The sequence below is a fragment of the Pelophylax lessonae genome (assembly GCF_965119305.1).
Source record: "Pelophylax lessonae genome assembly, chromosome: 1".
NCBI lineage: Eukaryota > Metazoa > Chordata > Amphibia > Anura > Ranidae > Pelophylax > Pelophylax lessonae.
In genome coordinates this window covers 229,673,873-229,696,102 of record NC_138768.1, presented here as the reverse complement: position 1 = coordinate 229,696,102, position 22,230 = coordinate 229,673,873, and the positions used below count along the sequence as shown (strand labels likewise).

The 22,230-nt window shown below is 43.1% G+C and overlaps 1 protein-coding gene across 1 annotated transcript in view; it reads right to left on the bottom strand.

The window, feature by feature from the left end:
* The window catches only part of TMEM120B (transmembrane protein 120B), a 110,354-nt gene that overhangs the window by 7,763 nt on the left and 80,361 nt on the right, over positions 1-22,230 (bottom strand). Inside the window, exons 9-11 of the mRNA XM_082274708.1 lie at positions 11,448-11,540; positions 9,316-9,380; positions 6,875-6,943 (exon numbers count right to left, since the gene is read on the bottom strand). Of these exons, the coding sequence (XP_082130834.1) occupies positions 6,875-6,943; positions 9,316-9,380; positions 11,448-11,540 (227 nt within the window). The remainder of the gene's footprint in view (positions 1-6,874; positions 6,944-9,315; positions 9,381-11,447; positions 11,541-22,230) is intronic.

The following is a 22,230-nucleotide window of genomic DNA, read 5'->3' as shown; positions in this document are numbered from 1 at the left end:
TCACAGTTGTGCAAAACCTTAAACTTGACAATTTTTTTCCTGCTCTCAACACAACTTCAGGGAGTGCATGTTTACTTGCTGCCTAATATACAGCTGCAAGAAAAAGTATGTGAACCCTTTGGAATGATATGGATTTCTGCATAAATTGGTCATAAAATGTGATCTGATCATCATCATCTAAGTCACAACAATAGACAATCACAGTCTGCTTAAACTAATAACACACAAGGAATGAAATATTGCCATGTTTTTATTGAACACACCATGTAAACATTCACAGTGCAGGTGGAAAAAGTATGTGAACCCTTGGATTTAATAACTGGTTGAACCTCCTTTGGCAGCAATAACTTCAACCAAATGTTTCCTGTAGTTGCAGATAAGATGTGCACAACGGTCAGGAGTAATTCTTGACCATTCCTCTTTACAGAACTGTTTCACTTCAGCAATATTCTTGGGATGTCTGGTGTGAATCGCTTTCTTGAGGTCATGCCACAGCATCTCAATCGGGTTGAGGTCAGGACTCTGACTGGGCCACTTCAGAAGGCGTATTTTCTTCTGTTTAAGCCATTCTGTTGATTTACTTCTTTGCTTTGGGTCATTGTCCTGTTGCAACACCCATCTTCTGCGGAGCTTCAGCTGATAGACAGATGGCCTTAAGTTCTCCTGCAAAATGTCTTGATAAACTTGGGAATTAATTTTTCCTTCGATGATAGCAATCCGTCCAGGCCCTGATGCAGCAAAGCAGCCCCAAACCATGATGCCCCACCACCATACTTCACAGTTGGGATGAGGTTTTGATGTTGGTGTGCTGTGCCTCTTTTTTGCCACACATAGTGTTGTGTGTTTCTTCCAAACAACTCAACTTTGGTTTCATCTGTCCACAGAATATTTTGCCAGTACTGCTGTGGAACATCCAGGTGCTCTTGTGCAAACTGTAAATGTGCAGCAATGTTTTGTTTGGACAGCAGTGGCTTTCTCTGTGGTATCCTCCCATGAAATCCATTCTTGTTTAGTGTTTTACGTATTGTAGATTCGCTAACAGGGATGTTAGCATTTGCCAGTGACTTTTGTAAGTCTTTAGCTGACACTCTAGGATTCTTCTTCACCTCATTGGGCAGTCTGCGCTGTGCTCTTGCAGTCATCTTTACAGGACGGCCACTCCTAGGGAGAGTAGCAGCAGTGCAGAACTTTCTCTATTTATAGACAATTTGTCTTACCGTGGACTGATGAACAGCAAGGCTTTTGGAGATACTTTTATAACCCTTTCCAGCTTTATGCAAGTTAACAATTCTTAATCGTAGGTCTTCTGAGATTTCTTTTGTGCGAGGCATCATTCACATCAGGCAATGCTTCTTGTGAAAAGCAAACCCAGAACTGGTGTGTGTTTTTTATAGGGCAGGGCAGCTGTAACCAACACCTCCAATCTCATCTCATTGATTGGACTCAGTTGGCTGACATCTCACTCCAATTAGCTCTTGGAGAGGTCATTAGTCTAGGGGTTCCCATACTTTTTCCACCTGCACTGTGAATGTTTACATGGTGTGTTCAATAAAAACATGGCAACATTTCATTGTTTGTGTGTTATTAGTTTACGCAGACTGTGATTGTCTATTGTTGTGACTTAGATGATGATCAGATCACATTTTATGACCAATTTGTGCAGAAATCCATATCATTCCTAAGGGTTCACATACTTTTTCTTGCAGCTGTATCTCACTCACTTTCAGATACCATTGTAATGAGATAATCAATGTTATTCACTTTAGCTTTCAGTGGTCATAGTGTTATGGCTGATCAGTATGTACAGTATATACACATTATATCTTTGTATGTAGTAAGGAGTATGTGTAAAGACCCCAAATAGGCCTTTTTTTTGATTTATTGTACACAGATGAAGAGCCTATATTTTTGGTGGAAGTGCCATTCATACAACACATGAGCTGAATCTGCAAGACATCTTAATCAAAGCTCAATGACACGGTGCCTAGCTGGCTGTAACCTAGGAGGCTCCAACAAGTGTCATCTGTGAGTGTTTGTACTAGCTAGGTGTGACTCAATACTCTGACATACTGCAGCCTCTCCTGGTTCCTGAACCATGCTCCACCCTTGATAAACTCTACAGCTGCCTGATCTGCAGCAGCACAAGGTATGAGTGACTTATAAACCTAGGTGACAATTACTTGCTTTAATTCTGGATGTAAAAGCTGATATTAATTTTTTTTTTATGAAGTGTGACAAATCCTGGTCTTCACACCTCACACACCTTTAATAAATAAAATACCTCTAAATAGCTTTTAGGGAATGCTCTATGACACAGAATGAATCATTATACCTGACAAATTATTAACACTGCTTTAAAGAAAATCCATCATGATAGAAATAGTGCCACTGGGATGAAATAGGGGTGACTTCATTCTTTTAAATAGAAGTTGGGAGTTCCAAAGCGGTCATTCTCATCCTGTGGTTTCACTACTTATTAACATCATACAACAACAGCAGCCAAAAAAGTAAAAGTCCTACTCGTCATACTTGTTCGACAAATGGAAGGAAAAAAGGTCAGACTTCAAATGTCTGTTTGTCTAGTAAGGTGGGTATGTGACTAAGGATCTTTTTGTACTCCGGGTGGTGTAGGGTATATTTTTCTGTCAATTTACAATATATTTTTATTATTTTATATAGACCTATCTTTTCTTCTGTGAGTGTGCAGTGTTGCTCTACCCGGTTTTCTTCGGGGCTGTCCTTCACCTATGTGTGCCACTTGTTGCCTATCCATGGTTGTCTCCAAACTGGGCCTTCGTATACTGTCTGTCCTCCCATGGATTTGTGGATTGTTCCTTCTTGGACATCCTGCTATCTGTCCACCTTGTTCCCCCCCCCCTTTTTTTTACTTCCTCTTCTTTTCCCCACCAGGTCATTCCACTAGTTCTTAATTATGGTTTAAATGTATATTTGCTTTATGTTTCTGTATAATATTTTGTATATCTTGTTTTTCGTTGCTTCAGCCCTCCTTCGACCGTGAATCCTGAGTAGTGTAGGATTACAACAGTTAAACAGGGTGATGCAAAAGCATGGAGAAAGAAAATTTGAAATCCATGCATCAATTAATCTCAGGATCGTAAAAATAAGTGTGTATGTGAATATATATATATATATATATATATATACATACATATACATACATACATACATACAGTACAGACCAAAAGTTTGGACACACCTCATTCAAAGAGTTTTCTTTATTTTCATGACTATGAAAATTGTAGAGTCACACTTCAAGAGGTAGCCACCTGAAATGGTCTTCCAACAGTCTTAAAGGAGTTCCCAGAGATGCTTAGCACTTGTTGGCCCTTTTGCCTTCACTCTGCGGTCCAGCTCACCCCAAACCATCTCGATTGGGTTCAGGTCCGGTGACTGTGGAGGCCAGGTCATCTGGCGCAGCACCCCATCACTCTCCTTCTTGGTCAAATAGCCCTTACATAGCCTGGAGGTGTGTTTGGGGTCATTGTCCTGTTGAAAAAGAAATGATGGTCCAACTAAACGCAAACCGGATGGAATAGCATGCAGCTGCAAGATGCTGTGGTAGCCATGCTGGTTCAGTATGCCTTCAATTTTGAATAAATCCCCAACAGTGTCACCAGCAAAGCACCCCCACACCATCACACCTCCTCCTCCATGCTTCACGGTGGGAACCAGGCATGTAGAGTCCATCCGTTCACCTTTTCTGCGTCGCACAAAGACACGGTGGTTGGAACCAAAGATCTCAAATTTGGACTCATCAGACCAAAGCACAGATTTCCACTGGTCTAATGTCCATTCCTTGTGTTCTTTAGCCCAAACAAGTCTCTTCTGCTTGTTGCCTTTCTTTAGCAGTGGTTTCCTAGCAGATATTCTACCGTGAAGGCCTTATTCACACAGTCTCCTCTTATAAGTTGTTCTAGAGATGTGTCTGCTGCTTGAACTCCGTGTGCCAGTGACCTGGTCTCTAATCTGAGCTGCTGTTAACCTGCGATTTCTGAGGCTGGTGACTCGGATGAACTTATCCTCCGCAGCAGAGGTGACTCTTGGTCTTCCTTTCCTGGGGCGGTCCGCATGTCAGCCAGTTTCTTTGTAGCGCTTGATGGTTTTTGTGACTGCGCTTGGGGACACTTTCAAAGTTTTCCCAATTTTTCGGACTGACTGACCTTAATTTCTTAAAGTAATGATGGCCACTCGTTTTCCTGTACTTAGCTGCTTTTTTCTTGCCGTAATACAAATTCTAACAGTCTATTCAGTAGGACTATCAGCTGTGTATCCACCGGACTTCTGCACAACACAACTGATGGTCCCAACCCCATTTATAAGGCAAGAAATCACACTTATTAAACCTGACAGGGCACACCTGTGAAATGAAAACCATTTCAGGTGACTACCTCTTGAAGTGTGACTCTACAATTTTCATAGTCATGAAAATAAAGAAAGCTCTTTGAATGAGAAGGTGTGTCCAAACGTTTGGTCTGTACTGTATGTATATATATATATATATATATATATATATATATATATATATCTTTTTTTTTTTTTTTTTTTTTTTTTACACACACACACCTCAATGTACTCTAGTTGCCACCATCCTTCCTCAATTTGTGGTAACAATACTTACCCATTCGGCAGGCCGCACAAGTTCTGCTTTCTTCTCTCCTCTAGTTTTGCAGTCAATGAAAGAGGAGCAGAATAGAGGTGAGCGATACCTCTGCCTCTGTAAACATTGCCATTGTTATGCTAACAAGCACGGTACGAAGCCTCCCTCACTCATGCTGTTGTGCAGGAGGTTACAGGTGATCCATAAAAAGGGTGAGTCAAAACTTTGATATATGTAAAAATTCATGTAATGATTTTGTAATGAATATATACATAATCTAAAACAGTGTTTGTATTAAATTCCTGGAGTTTAACTTTACATTGTAGCTATCAGAAGTGGCTAGATACTGCCTATGCACTAAACAACAGTCTAGAGCAGCCTTTATCAATCTTTTCAACTCAGAGAAATCCTTGAAATAACTTTCCAATCTCCGGAAACCCCTGATAATCACTACATCTTCAACTCCCGATATATCAATGTGATGTTCAGTGGGAAGAATGATTGTTAGGCTGGCCATACATAGAACGAACATCTGCCAGTTCAGCAGGGACCAACCGAGATTTGATCCATGTCCGGGCAGTTTAGTTGTACTGAAGTCAATCCATCGATCGACTCCGGTACAAACAGCCTGTTGGATGTTTTTCATGCGATTACCCCCAGCGGCTTTAGCTGCAAACAGTAATCATTGCGTTCTGCTGGCCTGCAAGGCCCCCCCCCCCCCCCCCCCCCAACAGCAGAACACAATAGCGCTGTGGGAGGCATTTCACCATCAACACAGTCAGTGTGGATGCAGGAAAGAAAATCAAATCATCTATGGCTTGTTTTACTCTTGTCATTGGGAAGAATATCCCCCTTGCAGATAGCTAAAAGGATCAATAGTGTCAATGTGAACTTATCGAGAGGCAGAAACTTCCCAATGCTTAAGAAACCCCTAGCAAACTCTGGAGGAACCCTGGTTGAAGCAGTTATAGCTACAAAGGGTGGGCCAACTCAATATTGAACCCTACGGACTAAGACTGTATATCTATCTATGTACACACACACCCCTCCTTTTAGGCATTTACCAGGTCAGCTGCATTCACCCAACACAGTTCCCATACTCCAACTGTGTGTTTAGTGCAGGGGTCAGCAACCCATTAATCAAGATAGACCTGTCACCATTACCTGACGGGTAGATCACGTTTCTGGTTTGCAAACTCCTAGACAAGAACAGGGGCAGCATTTTTTGGAACCAATCCCATGGCTCCCCCCTGCAGCAGAAGGAAATTACAGGGGATCGGTTCCCCTAAATGATGCCCCCACTGCCCCTCCTTTCCAGGTTTAATTTTCTTCTGCTTCTCAGAACCCTTGTGTTCCCCCCCCCCCTCGCAGAGCTGACAGCTTCCTCTCCTATCCCTTCTGCTTGCTGCTGTGGGGTCCAGGAGGGAGAGCGAGGGAATGGGACGTTAATAAACGTTATTTACCGCCCCCTTTCTTTTCTGAATGAATACAGTGAGTAATGGGTAAATTGAGTTTACTATGCTTCAGTTCGTGAATGAACAGGAAGACTGTGCAGAGCCATTCCTGTTCATTAATTCTGTGCAGTTGAGGCTGCAGAAATAGGGATTGAGCACTGTGTCCTCAATCACTTTATCTCAAAAGTGATACATCAAGGGTCTGTTTAGACTCTGGATATTTCACCAAAGTCCCCAACAGGGCTGTTAAAAAAAAAAAAAAAAAGATTGTAAAAAAATTAATAAAATAATATAATAAAAATAAATATCTACTGACACCGTTCACTGCCCTACTGATCGATACCATCTACTACCCTACTGATACATACCGTCCACTTTTAAAGTAGGCCAAGTTTATATTTTTTTACGGTGACATTGGTTTTAATACATATTTTCCTTACTGCTTAGTTAGGCCTTGCTAGTTAATTTCTTACAACAACAAAAGGGAACCGAACCCTGGTGATCTTTAATCTCTTTCATGTTGTTCAGGTAGAGCTACACCTCTCAAAGGTTGCCTACCCCTGGTTGAGTCATTTCTAAGGTGCCACCTAGCACCCACTCGCACTTTTGTTTCGGGAAAAGCATGCTTTCTGGTTTAGTTTGGTTATGCTGTGGTTAATGCATATTAAAAAAAAAAGACACTGATGAAACTGATATGCCTCAAACACATGTAAAATCAATCCAAAATAACACAGAAGTGTGAATAGTGCAGCTCATAAGTGGAAACTAGCTTTGTGTAAAGTCATGAAGACCCATACATTACCTGCCACTCTTTGCATGCTTCGTGTCTAGACAGCTCAAAAAGTGTGATTGAATTGTACAGCTGCCAAAACTGAGGAAAAGAGAAAGATGATTACTAATGAGCAAAGCTTGAACTTCAAGTCTACTGGCTGCAACCTACACAGTGCAAGGCGACTGTTTTCTGTGACTCAGTACTGCACTCTGCTGTTCAAAAAAAGCAGTTTGGAAATGTAAAACTCACAGAAACTGTTAATGACTTGTAATAAACCCTGTCCCCTGGATCATTGAACCTTTGAGAAACACCATAACTTAGGAAGTCATTAACTACATCTGGGTATAGTACAGCTATGAGTGATAATTGTCATGTATAAAAACTAAAAGAACAAGAGTAAGTTTTACCTACTAACCTGAATTTATAAGTTGCTCTAGAAAAACGACAGCTCATGTCATCACAGTCTTTCCTAATTTTTGTATAGGACAATCCCTAACTTAGAACATAAGAATAAAAACAAACGCTGGTTTGTAGCATAGTTGTGCTGATCAACAAATAACTTTGCTACTTTGTCTCTATTTCCAAAACCAGGGAATCACAAACACATACCGTACTCTAATTTGGCTGATCTTCACTGCCAGTTTTGGCATACTACGAAGGAGTGGCCACATGGGCTCCAATGTTTTTTTTACCCTTCATGTGTAAAAACATTTTAGAGTTCTCCAAAATTTGCATGGACCTACAGAGCATCCGGCATGTATTCACACCGCTTCACTTTTTCCATATTTTGTTAAGTTACAGCCTAATTCCGAAACTGATTACATTCATTATTTTCCTCAAAATTCTACAAAACATACCCCATGACAACGTGAAAGAAGTTTGTTTGAAATCTTTGCCAATCTATTAATAAAAAAAAAAAATCACATGTATATAAGTATTTATAGCCTTTGCCATGACACTCAAAATTGAGCTTAGGTGCATCCTGTTTATACTGATTATCCTTGAGATGTTTCTACAATTTGATTGGAGTCCACCTGTGGTAAATTCCATTGAATGGACATGATTTGGAAAGGCACACACCTGTCTATATAAGGTCCCACAGTTAACAGTGCATGTCAGAGGACAAACTAAGCCATGAGGTCCAAGGAATCATCTATAGACCTCCAAGACAGGACTGTTTAGAAGCACAGATCTGGGGAAGCGTACAGAAAGATATCTGCAGCATTGAAGGTCCCAATAAGCATAGTGGCCTCCTCCCATCTGTAAATGGAAGAAGTTTTGAACCATCGGGACTCTTTCTAGAGCGGGCCACCTGGTCAAACTCAACGATCAGGGGAGACGGGCCTTAGTCAGGGAGGTGACCAAGAACCCGAAGTTCACTCTGACAGAGCTCCAGCATTTCTCTTTGGAGAGAGGAGAATCTTCCAGAAGAACAACCATCTCTGCAGCACTCCACAAATCACACCTGCACAGTAGAGTGGCCAGACGGAAGCCACTCCTCAGTAAAATGCACATGGCAGCCCGCCTGGAATTTGAAAAAGGTGCCTGAAGGACTCTCAGACCACGAGAAACAAAATTCTCTGGTCTGATGAAACAAAGATTGAACTCCTTGGCCTAAATGGCAAGCGTCATGTCTGGACGAAAGCAGTCACCGCTCTTCATCTGGCCAAAACCATCCCTACAGTGAAGCATGGTGGTGGCAGCATCATGCTGTGGGGATGTTTTTCAGTGGCAGGAACTGGAAGACTAGTCAGGATCGAGGGAAAGATGAATGCAGCAATGTACAGAGACATTCTTGATGAAAACCTGCTCCAGAGCACTCTGGACCTCAGACTGGGGAGAAGGTTTCTCTTTCAACAGTACAATGACCCCAAGCACACAGCCAAGATAACAAAGGAATGGCTAGGGGACAACTCTGTGAATGTCCTTGAGTGGCCACAGCTCAGACTTGAACCCGATTTAACATCTTTGGCAGGATCTGAAAATGTCTGTGCACCGACTTTCCCCACTTGATGGCACTTGAGAGGTCCTGCAAAAGAAGAATGGGGGAAACTGCCCAAAAAGACTGCAATTGGTGCCAAAGGTGCTTCAAAAAATTATTGAGCAAAGGCTGTGAATACTTCTTATGTACAGGTGATTTTCTTTTTTTGTTTTTCCTTTTTCATAAATTTGCAAAGATTTCAAACGACCTTCTTTCACATTTTAATTATGGAGTATTGTTTGTAGAATTTTGAGGCAAATAATGAATTTAATCCATATTGGAATAAGGCTGTAAGATAAAAAAATGTGGAAAGAGTGAAGCGCTGTGAATACCTTCCAGATGCACTGTATATTACCAGTATTAGAGTTCTTCTTTAAACTGGGTCATGTCATTCATTTGACATATGGTCATTAAAGCTGAATCCACACGTAGTTATATAGAATGCATTTTCTGACAGATAGGAGTGTACACATGGTACAATAATACTTACATGGCCAAAGAACAGAAAGGGGAGAAGAAAGGTCAGTCCTCGCCACATCCACGACTGAAAGCCCTCTAGAAGATGAGATGAAGATGATGAAGAGAACCCTTGTCCAACAGAAAATGCTGCGACTAATATCATTTTAACCTAAATCGGCTTTGATCGGCTGTTCGTAATAGTAACGCGGAAGCAATAACACCGATCTTTGTGTTTTGAATACAGTTACATGCAAAGGAGGGATTTGGGGTCTTACCGACCCTAGATCTCTCTATAAAGAGGACCTGTCATATGTCTATTGCTGTCACAGGGAGGATGTTTATATTCCTTGTGACCGTATTAAAAGGGATAAAAAAAATATGAAAGCAACACTGTATAATTAAAAAAATTAAATAAATAAAATGAACTTTTTTTTAACGTTGTGCTTGCGCACAAAGGTGAAGACGTGCTTTGGTTCCACATGCACCACACAGCGATCGCCCCACACATGGATAGTAAATCTCATGCCATTTGTCACCACGCACTTTCAAAGCGTGACAAGTTTGGTATCGATTTATTAAGCTTAACATCTTTTAAATTAAAAAAAAAAAAAAAAAAAATGGGTTATGTAGTGTGTTCTTTTGTATTAAAATTCTAAAAAGTGCATTTTTCCCCAAAAATTTTGTTTGAAAAACTCTGGCGTAAAAACCATGTGACATAAAAAAAAAAAACTGCAAAACCCACTAATTTATTCTCTAGGGCCTTTATTTTTAAAAAATATATAATGTTTGAGGATTGTAAGTAAATTTCTAGCAAAAAATACTGATTGTTACTTGTGAACAAAAAAGTAGCAGAAAAGGCCCGGACTGGAAGTAGTTAAGGAAGAAGTATTGCGTTTCATTTATTATAATCACTTCCCCATGGGGCAAAATGCTACCTGTACTTTTTGTCCTATCTTTCTATGTGCAGGGAACGGCTGGCTGTGATGTCCAACAGGGCGACTGCCTACCCCTGCAGCGAGCGAGGAGACAAGGTAACAGCCAAACTCGCCTTTAGCATGCACCAAAAAGAGGAATGCAGAAGGGAGGCTCAACTCCCTCTATGTTCCTATAGCTCGGTGTTTGCCTTGGGCAAGTGTTGGGAGCCTGAGAAAAGTGCAACTGTCAAAGCAGCCTGCCTCCTCCGTCTCCTTGCTAAATGTGGTCGGTCAGCCCAAGTAGGGGGGGGGGGGGGGGGAATGATGATGGCTCTGTACAACATCACAGCTAACCTTACAAGGCACCTAGAAAATGGGGCAACATACATGCATTTCTTTGCCCCATAGGGATGTAATAGGTGTAAAGAAATTTAAAGTGATAAAGAAGTATTCTAAAGAGTATAAAGATTAAGATACAGGTACACAGAAGCAATACCACCAAACGTTATTTTCATTTACTTTAACCTGTAGCTTGACATGCTGAACACATGCTAAGAATTCCAAAAATGACTGCATAAAAGAAGTATGTATTTGCCCACTGGTATCAAACCCTCCCGGTTACTCACCTATACCATATACCTGCATTAATCTGGCTGTCACAGATAATTCAACCAAAAGCTGACCCTGCATAGATTGATACTTGGCTGGTTCAGCAGGGACCGGTCAAAATTCGATCCATGTATAGGCAGACTGAGTGTACCCGAGTCAATTTATCGATCAACTTGTGTACAACCAGCCTGTTGGATTTTTCTACATACAGCTATAGCAGCGGGCAGTAACCATTGTATTCTGCCAGCTGGGAATGTTCTTTGCGCCCCCCGCTGGCAGAATACAATAGCATCCCAGGAGGCATTTCCTCATCAACACTGACTGTTGATGGGGGAATCAAGCTAATTTCTTTCCTTCTACCCACGGTGAAAGAAAAGAAAATCATCATTTATGGCCTGCTTTAGACACCCATTGTCTAGCTGTTTTCACATATGCAAGGCTTGTTAGGGGACAAACTGACAACTTTATGCCATGTAGAAGTAAAGTTCCTGCCACAAATGTCTGAGCAAAGCGATTCTCCTAATAAGCCTTCCAATCAGAAATAAAACTGCCCACAATTCACCTTTTGAATCTGTCACTATCCAATGGCATGCATGCCCATTCCAAAAGTAAACTACAAATAGCAAGTTTGTGTACTTACCAACTGTAAGGTCTAAGTGGTTTCTTTTTCCTAATGCACGTAACCTGTATAGACAGCCACTTTGATAGTAATATTGTAGAAACTGTACACAGCCTGAAAACAAGATTATTTAGACAATAAAAAAACGTTCATTTTCAAATCCTGAGATACAATATCCTCCAAAAAGTCATATTCACTTCCGATAAAGCAAAAGCAGTGTAATCCACAACGACCCCAGTGCTCCTACAAACATACTAAGCGTTCTGGCAATGGATAACAATTTAATTCAGTAAGGCACAATCTGTAACAATGGTAAAGTCTATTAATATTATACACAGTATACACCTGTACATTACAATTTTCACTTTACAGTTCATCATAGCCCTTTATCCTACATTCACATCTCAGCCGAGTGCATATTCCTGGTGATTTTGCTGATTTTTTTTTTCTAGGTGTTTTTCAGGTGTATTAAAAGGCATAAAAATGTGCGTACTGAGTATATACAGGTGCTCCCATTAAATCTGAGACCAAAAATGGACCAGCAAAAAAGACTCATGTACTTTTTTGGGTGCTGAGTGCAGGGTCCCTGAACAGGGACAAGTAAAAAGCATAGAATTCTGCATAATCAGACATAGAAAAACAAGCAAAAAAGTGCTCACATGTGAATGGGGGCTTAAACTGTTAAAAAACAAATAATTTCTAAACATCAAATCAAATGTTGTGTGTTGCTTTACTAACAACAAATTAATTCTGACGTAGGCTGCATTCCCATGTCAGCGTTTGGATCGCGGGCAGAACCGCCGCGGTTCCGCCCGCGATCCGGAGATTATTGCAAATCGCGGGACGCTTAGCGTTGCTCGTTGATTTGCAATAGCCCCCCAAACGCCGAGCGATGTTGCCGCGATTTCCGCCTGCCGAATCGCGGCAACATCGCGCTAACAAAGTCGCGGGACGCAATACGCTCCAAAGAAGTACAAGAGCTTCTTTGGAGCGTATTGCGTCCCGCGATCGTTTTTTCGGCGTGGGGTCCCCCCCAAAATCCATACCAGACCCTTATCCGAGCATGCAGCCCGGTAGGGCAAAAAGGGGGAGGGGACGAGCGAGAGGCCCCACCCCCCCTGGACCATACCAGGCCACATGCCCTCAATATGGGGGGGTGTTGGTGCTTTGGGGCAGGGGGAGCTCTGCACCCCCCACCTCAAAGCACCTTGCCCCCATGTTGATGGGGACAAGGGCCTCATCCCCACAACCCTGGCCGGTGGTTGTGGGGGTCTGCAGGCAGGGGGCTAATCGGAATCTGGAAGCCCCCTTTAACAAGGTGGCTCCCAGATCCCGGACCCCCTCCCTATTTGAATGGGTATGGGGTACATTGTACCCCTACCCATTCACCCCATGACCAGACCAGGAGAGGGAGAAGACCAGAGAAGAACAGATGAAGATTTTTAATAAACTTTCCAAAACGTCTCCTGTCATTATTTACATACACTGCCTTTTATGGGGTGAATGGGTAGGGGTACAGTGTACCCCATACCCATTCACATAGGGAGGGGGTTCGGGATCTGGGGGGCCCCCTTGTTAAAGGGGGCTTCCAGATTCCGATGAGCCCCCCTGCCTGCAGACCCCCACAACCACCGGCCAGGGTTGTGGGGATGAGTCCCTTGTCCCCATCAACATGGGGGCAAGGTGCTTTGAGGTGGGGGGTGCAGAGCTCCCCCTGCCCCAAAGCACCAACACCCCCCCATGTTGAGGGCATGTGGCCTGGTATGGTCCAGGGGGGGTGGGGCATCTCGCTTGTCCCCTCCCCCTTACTGCCCTACCGGGCTGCATGTTCGGATAAGGGTCTGGTATGGATTTTGGGGGGGACCCCATGCCGTTTTTTTCTCCCATTTTTGGCGTGGAGTTCCCCCTCAAGATTCTCACAGTGCAAGTCGCGCCGTAAGTCATCCTGATCCGACTTGCGGTGCGACTTCCATTCAAACCAATAGGCTCCCATAGGGAACCATTGATTTTGAATGGAAGAAAAAAAACTTATAACGTGGCTGAACGTAGGTTCATCACGTTCGGTCACGTTTGGTCACGTTCGGCCGCGTTTCTGCGTTTGAAACGCCGGGAAACACACATTCGAACGCAAATAATTGCGTTCCAAAAAACATCCCTGAACTCAACTGCCTGCAAATGACTGTAAACGACCCTGTGTACATGGACAGATAAGATAAAATGTAGATGGGTTCAGGGGCTTCTGAAAAAAACGCCCAACTGCTCCTAAACGGCCATTTACAACGTCCCGTGTACATGGAGCCTTACCTGCAAGGGTTTTGCACAGAGCAGCCTTGATCCTCCTCTTCCAGGGTGCCCTGCCGGAGCTCCTGGCTCCTCCCCTTCATTGGTTGCCCCCACAGAGAGCTGCTTTCAATGGGGGTACCCGTGCGGGCATGCTACCGAGTCCCGCTGCTGCGTCTATTGACACAGACAGCTGTGTCACTGAATTTGACTGACAGCAGCGGGAGCCTTTGGCTCCTGCTGCCATCAATCTATCCAATAAGGACAGAGATGGTGGCTGGAGCCGCTGGGCTTGTGCACATCGCTGGAACAGATGGGTTCAGGTAAGAAAAAGGGGGGGGCTCTGGAATGTTTTTCACCTTAATGCATAGAATGCATTAAGGTGAAAAACCTTGAGACTTAATGTATAAAGAAAAAACAGTGCACTCGTTCATAAAAATCCCTCTATATACTCAAATTTAAAATATGATCAATAAAATATAGCAATCAATTGTGCAAAAAAAAAATCATACAGTTAAACATCCAATTAAAGCTAGGTAAAAAAAAAAAAATAATAAAATAAGTATACTGACACAGTACTTTAAGGATTCCCTTCTGACACATTGTTTATTAATTACGAGTGTCCCTTTGCACGCTAATTTTAGACTCACGAGAACAGTTTTTGGACTTGTTTTATTAATATGTTTTTTTAAACAGCTTTAATTGGATGTTTAACTGTATGATTTTTTTCACAATTGATTGCTATATTTTATTGATCGTTTTTTCTATGAATGAGCACACCTTTTTTTGCTTTATACATTATTGCTTCATTTTTAGTATTGGAGGTAGGGCTGCTGAATATAATCGAAAGATCGATGCATCGCGATTCGACCCTTCGCGATTCTGCATCGATGCGGGTTGCCGGCATAATCGATTAGGAAATTACGTCATCAGCCGCGGCCACGCCCTATCGCGCAAGGGAGAAAAAGTCACAAGATCGGCAGCGGATTGGTGGGTTAGTGGCGGGAGCTTAATAAAAAGGCCCCGCCCCTCCCCTTCCGTCTCTTTGACCCGGGCCGAGGCGCAGCAAGACATCCCCCGCGTGTATCGGCGTCCCACCTGCGGCCTTGCAGCCAAGAAGCCAGCCAGCCAAGCCAGAAGCCAGTCCACACTCCACAGCACAGGAGCGAGGAGCCCCAAGTGCGTCCCCATCGCAGCCAGCCAGCGCCGCCAGCCTCACCGTAGCCGACCGTCCCAGGCCCAGCCGCCACTGCCAGTGACGCCAGCCGCCCGCCACAGAGCAGCACAGCACCTGTCCTCCTCTGCAATGCAGTGCACAACAACCCACACAGTCACACAGCAGCAGGTATGTACTAGTCCGAACAAATAATTGTATAATCATGACATTCATGGGGGTCTCGTCTGTATCTCTGGGGGATGTCTGATGGGGGGGGGGGCTGGGACAGGGGACGGTCGGTCGGGGCCCGGGGGTACTGTTCTGCTGTGGCAGTCTGGCAGCCAGGGGGGCTCTCTCTGAGTGTCAGGTGTCAGTGGGGGCCTGGGGGTCTCGGTCAGTGTCAGCTGTGGGGGTCTGGGCAAGGGGGGGACTCACTCAGTGTTTGTCAGTGCTGTGGGGGATTGGGGAAGGTATGGGACAGTGGGACATCCAGGTCTCTGTCAGTGTCACTGTCAGCTGTGGGGGTCTGGGCAAGGGGGGGACTCACTCTCAGTGTTTGTCAGACAGTGCTGTGGGGGATTGGGGAAGGTGTGGGACATCCAGGTCTCTGTCAGTGTGTCCGGCTGTCAGCTCAGCTGTTTAGGCGAGGGGGATCTCTGTCAGTGTCACTGTCACAGTCAGCTGTGGGGTAAGGGGGGGCCCTGGGGGTTTTGGCTCAGTGCATGCATAAGAGGGAGTCTGACAGACAGACAGTCATATTTTATGAAAGATGTTGCTTGGTTGACTTGTTGCGGCTTAGTTTACAAGTGGTATTTTTTTATTTATTTTTTTAAACACTGACAGAGTTTGGCAACTTACGTCATCCGTCTCCGTCACATACGTGGTAGTATGGTGGTAATGGCAGAAGGAGAAAAAGATTGAGAGATAAAAAATGCACCTAGCGTTTTAAGAGCAAACATCTGGGCACATTTCGGATTTTACGAATACAGGGAAGCGTGAGTTGGACAAGACACACGCCGTATGTAAAGCCTGTCACACAAAAATTCAATACCTAGGGAATACTACAAACTTGAGAAACCATGTTAGCCGTTTTCACTCTGAGTTAGTAACACCTGTCGCCACCAGCAGTGCCACCACTGCCAAGGAAAGACTGCTAGACCCAGATCAGCCAAGAATTGATGCCATACTGTCAACTTATCCGCCCAACTCAGAAAAAGGGAAGAAACTAACCAAAGCTGTGGCAGCTTTCATCGCCAAGGACCTACGGCCTTACTCAGTTGTGGACAACGCCGGGTTTCGCTACCTTGTGAAGACGCTAGAGCCACGTTATAAGATCCCATCACGCAGTCACTTTACAGAAAACGTTATACCTGCACTCTACCACGACACCAAAGCTCAGGTACTTGCGTCAATGAACCAAGCCAGTCGAGTCGCAATAACGTGTGATTCATGGACTTCAGTCACAACGGAGTCCTATGTTACAATAACAGCACATTACGTTACTAAGGACTGGCAGGTCTTGTCACATGTGTTGCAAACAAGAGCCATTTATGAGTCTCACACAGGTGCTCATCTGGCAGAGCTACTGTCTCATGTCGTGGAAGAATGGAAGCTGTCTGATAAATCTGTAGTGCTTGTGACCGACAACGCGGCGAACATGATAGTTGCAGCTCAAGTTGGTAAATTTCCTCATGTTAAATGTTTTGCCCATACACTCAATCTTGCATGTCAGCGGGCACTGAAAGGGGCCACGCTCTCCAGGCTTCTTGCCAGAGTGCGACGAATATCCACATTCTTCCATCGCAGCACTAGAGCAAGCCACTGTCTAAAAGAGAAACAAATGTCTGGGCCTGAAGAATCATAAGCTAATAACTTATGTGCCAACAAGATGGAACAGCGCATATGACATGGTCGAGAGGTTCTTAGAACAACCTGCAGTTTGTGCCACCTTGCTGTCTCCAGAAGTCAGAAAAGGAGAGTCTGATCTCTGCACTCTCAATGAAACAGATGTGTCAAATGCAGAGGACGCTGTGAGTGCATTAAAGCCAATGAAGGATGCAACCTTGCTGATGTCAGAAGAGTGCAACCCAACAGTGTCTCTCATTGCCCCTCTAAATGCACAACTGCTCCAGAGCATGACAGACACCATGGGAGACACAGCCATGACCCATGAGATCAAGAATGCCATCAAAACAGATCTCCTGAAGAGGTACAGCAGTGAGGCAGAGAAGAAGATCCTTCATACAGCCTCTGCACTGGATCCTCGCTTTAAAGGACTGCCTTTTATTCTCACAGAGGAGGAGAGATCGGAGATATACAGAGGAATGACTGAGGAGGCTGCATCTTTGGAGGTAATTAGAATTTCATCATGTTTCCTTCCAGACAGCTAGAAGCTCAGCTACATTGTGTTGTGTAATAACATGCCCTGATTCACTGATGCGGTGTGGGAAGTGGAACTGTATGGTATGGATTACCGTGCAGTTTCCCACACCTCATCAATAAATCACACTCTTAGTCAGTTCAGCTCTTCTTAAACTATTATCTTCTGTTCAAACACACAGATTACATCTAATAGAAGGATAAATGTGGATGATGTGCCTAGGGAAAAAGCAACTGTGGTAGAAGAAACAACACCCATTGAGGACAGCCATTCTCCTCCCAAAAAAAAGGCCACAACATCGCTGCTCATGACTTTGCTGGGGCAGTCTTTCACTGATGGTGCAATAGAACCTAAGACCACCTATGCCAAGGCAGAAGACGAAATGGAAAAATATTGTAAAGCCCCACCTCTGCCTCTCACGGAGGACCCTTTGAAATGGTGGCGTGAGCATGAGGTCATATTCCCCCTCCTCTCTCAGCTGTCAAAGCAATACTTGTATATCCCAGGTACAAGTGTATCTGCAGAGCGGGTTTTCTCTACTGCAGGAGATGTTATAACAGCGAAAAGAAGCAATCTGAAACCTGAGCATGTGGATCATCTAGTGTTCTTACAGAAAAACCTACATGTTCCCAAATGCTAAGCACTGAAATAATTACTAATTCATGTTTTTAATGAATTAGTAATTACTAATTCAGTCTGCCGCCAGTCACCAGTCAGTCACATCACCAGTCTTGTTTTATAGCTTTATAGCACTGATGGTTTGTTTTTGAAGATTGTCCTGTCCAATGTGTCCATTTCCAATCCATAATCCGTTCCGTTGCTTCACACTAAAAGTGTCTAGGCAAGTAGGCAGGGGTTCATTTAACCCTCAACCAAATAAATAATATTAAAGTGTATTTTCTTCTAGACAACTGACTGACACCAAGCCAGCCACGGTGCAGCATTATAGGAAGGAAAATCATTGAGAGAAATAACTTGTACATTTGAAGCTTAACCTCGAGTAAATCTTATCTTATTGGATCACAAATAAATACACCAATTGTGGATTCTTGTGTAATATACTATATTTGTGAGTTTGTGAATGTGACCCCCATAGGATTTCCTCAAGGTTAAGCTTCAGTTTACAATTTATTCTCTCAAGGATTTTCCTTCCTCTAATGGTGGCTTGTTGGCTAGCTTGGCTTCAGTTACAGATGTAATCGACATGGTAGAGTGCTGCTCAGTGCAGTGCAGGTAAAGTTTCTTTCTGTAACGTGACTGACTGACTGTCGTGACAACTCAAGAGCTTATAACGCAGCTCTAGCATTAACTCAACACACACACACACACACACATAGTGTGTGTGTGTGTGTTGAGTTGATGCTGAGGCTGCGTATAAGCTTTTGAGTTGTCACGAGTCACGACACACACACACTGTGTTTAGTTGACTGGCAATGGCAGGGGCAAACACAATCGCAGTGAACCTGGAACATTTTATATTTTTTACAGCTTTTCTGGCACTGGAGAGATGGAGAATGGCTTGTTTTCAAAAATGGTCCATTCACATAAGTGAATTGATAATTATTTAAGCTTAAGCTTATATTTGTATAACTCCCCTCTAGCAGCCATCAACTCACTTCACTTGAGTTGACTGGCAGTTGCAGGGGGAAACAAACATCACGGTGAACATGGAAGTTATGCAGCAGTGCACTATTGCCAGGTTCACCTTTGATATTTGCTACTAGTCAGGAAGTGCTCTGTTTTGTAGAGGACAGGTTATGCCACACACCTGGAATTTATTGCAACGCATGTCTGTCTGCTGGTCTGTTGTAGTCTGTAGCAATAGCAAGTGTAGGGGGTTCCCTCAACCAAACAAATACTAAAGGTAAAAGTGTATCTAGATAACTGAAGGCAAGCCAGGCAGCCACGGTACAGGAAAGGACATCCTTGAAAGATTAAATCAATCATACATTGAAGCGTAAAACCTTGATTAAATCTTTACTGGATCACAAATACACACAAACCTGACCTAACCTATATGCCTTGAGTTGTACCAGTGTGCCAATGCCAAACCTTTCTTCAGTTCTCATGATTCTGATGCAAACAATCGTGTTGTGTGTTTTTTTGTGATCCCATGAAGATTTACTCAAGGTTTAAGCTTCAGTTGATGATTTACTCTGTCAAGGGTTTTCCTTCCTCTAATGGTGGCTTTGGCTTGGCTTCAGTTGGGTTTAATCGTGGTAGAGACAGAGTGTCTGCAGGACAGGTAACGTTTTCTGTAAAGTAAGTGACATAAAAGTGACATAGGTGAATTGATAAGCTTAAAGCTTATATTTGTAACTCCCCTCTAGCAGCCAATCCATCAACTCACTTGAGTTGACTGGCAGTTGCAGAGGGAAACAAACATCACGGTGAACATGGAAGTTATGCAGCAGTGCACTATTGCCAGGTTCACCCTTGATGTTTGCTACTAGTCAGGAAGTGCTCTGTTTTGTAGAGGACAGGTTATGGCACACCTGGAATTTATTGCAATGCATATTCACATAAAAGGATTTATATATAATATTTTGTGGGAATTTATGATGACCATTTTCACAAGAATATTAGCTTGGCTGGCTGGCTGGCTGGCTGGCTGGCTGGCTTCTTCTATCTTGGCTTGCCTTTAAAGTACAACTATAGGCCAAACTTTATCCAAAATCCAAAAAGTTTTGCCTTTAGTTGTACTTTAAATGGTGGTAGGCCTGGCTTATATTAATATTTTCTTTTATGAAGCAGTAAACTGCACTACTACAGTTTTTTTACTAATTTTACTGTTACTTCTAGTAAAATACTAGTGTTGTTGTCTGTCTCTGCTATGCTGTTTGCATTTTCAGACCTTTCTATATGTTTGCAGTGCAAGTGCACTAAAGTATGCAGGGCTTGCAGGCCATGACAGGGTCCAGGAAAGTGTCCTTTGAAGCAAATGAAAATAAAAAGGATTCTTTTATTTGTGACTGCTTGATTGTTTGTTTTTTTTGATAAAGTTTTGAAAACCATTGGGCAGTGGGCTGGGCATGGGCATTGGGCAGTAATCGTGATGCATCATGATGCATCGCGGAATCGAATCGTATCGAATCGCGACCCTAATAATCGTAATCGCATCGAATCGTGAGGTAAGTGAAGATGCACAGCCCTAATTGGAGGTCACTATTTAAATAGTTGCAGTGGTTGTATTTTCTTCCTCTGTATTATTATATACACTTTTTTTGCAATTCTTTATTTCTTTTTTGATAAGGATTATTCAACTTCATGTTTCTAGTTTTGCACATAGCAGCACATAAGTATCTATACTCAGACCTTGAGACTTTACAATCCCTTTAAATGTCAGAGGAGTCAACAATATACTCATCTGTTTTCATGTGTTGTGTGTGTTTTCTCCAGTTATTTTTAGCAAACGCCATCAGCGCTAGGATCCTTAAAGTGGAACTCCAACCAAACACACAATTGAAACCCATACATAATAACTCATTAAACATTTGGAGGATATGTAATATTGTTCAGCCAGTCTTGGGATTCATACACCTCTGCCATTATATCTCTACCCCAGCAGCGTAACAATAATATAGTTGAAATGCAGTAAGGCAAATACAACAACAGAGTGATCTTCCTGGCTATGGAGTGTGGAAGGGCTGTGTGAATCACATAATTAGCTAAAGGAATAGTTGCAAGTATCTGGATGGGTCAAATTAAAAGCGGTTTTACATGTAAACAATTTGCATGCTTGTATATCAACTGTTTATTTGGCAGTTTATCTGGATCTCACCTCAATTGAACAGTGAAATCAAGTTAGGGCACCAACTGATCATTACAAATTATTAAGAGAGAGGGGGTGTTCTTGAAGAGACCCTGGGGCTGATTCACTATATTAACTAATCACATGGAGGACAGGTGGATGATTTATAGGTACACCCCCTATCAATTAATTCATGGAAACTGTAGTATGAAACAAGACAGCGACAGTCTCTTGTTGAGAGCCTGTGACAGCCGCTTAGTTGTATTAACCCCCCGCCGCGATGGAAGACCACAGTGGCGGGGGGGGGGGGGGGGTGTTGGGGACAAGAATTCAGCTAAAAGAGGAGGCATCAAATCAGGGACACATCCTGCTGACAAAGTTATGTCCCTTGTGCTGTCTTTTCATTTTTTATTTTGGCTGCCCTTAGGCTTTGAAATGTTACAGCAACAGTTTTTGTTTTCTTTTGAGGATACAGGTTTAACATAGAGTAAAAGCTAACCATTATAAGCCCCCCTGTCAATGGTAAAGGTTTGTCCCAAACCTCTAACTGCCACTTTTGTTGGACAGCTTGGTCTTTTAACGGAAGTTGAAAAACTACGTATTTACTTAAAGCAGCTATGTCCAAACTATGGCCCTCCAGCTGTTCAGGAACTACAATTCCCATCTGCCTAGCTGTGTCTGTGAATGTCAGAGATTTACAATGCTTCATAGTTCCTAAACAGTTGGAGGGCCTTCGTTTGGACACCCCTGACTTAAAGGATTAACAGGTGAAAACACAAAAAGGAAAAGAGGCCAAAAAAAAAAAAAAGAAGAGAAAAACGAATGCAGCCACCTCTATTTTTGTTTTTGAGTTTAATACCTCTTTAATGTTAAAAAGGTTGCTGCCCCCTGCCTATACCCTAAGAGAAATAAGATTTTCTTTCTCTACATCGATTAATGTGAAGGGTTCAGGAGGAGCAGAACCAAGAACATCCTGTGTCTATGTTTACAAACAAGACACAGGATATAGTCGATCGAGAAGTTCAAAAGCAAAATCATTGGCCAAGACCTGTCAACAAACTTGTGCTGTAGCCAATGACAGCACCGGTCAGCAGGGGGCACGAGCATGCAAACAGGGAAGAAGCTCCTGACTTACAGGTGCCTGATTGTGTCTGCACCTGCCACCCGCTCGAAATGTATATTTTTTTTCCCGAAAAAATATTAGGTCATTTTGAAATTGATGGCAGCAACAGGTCTC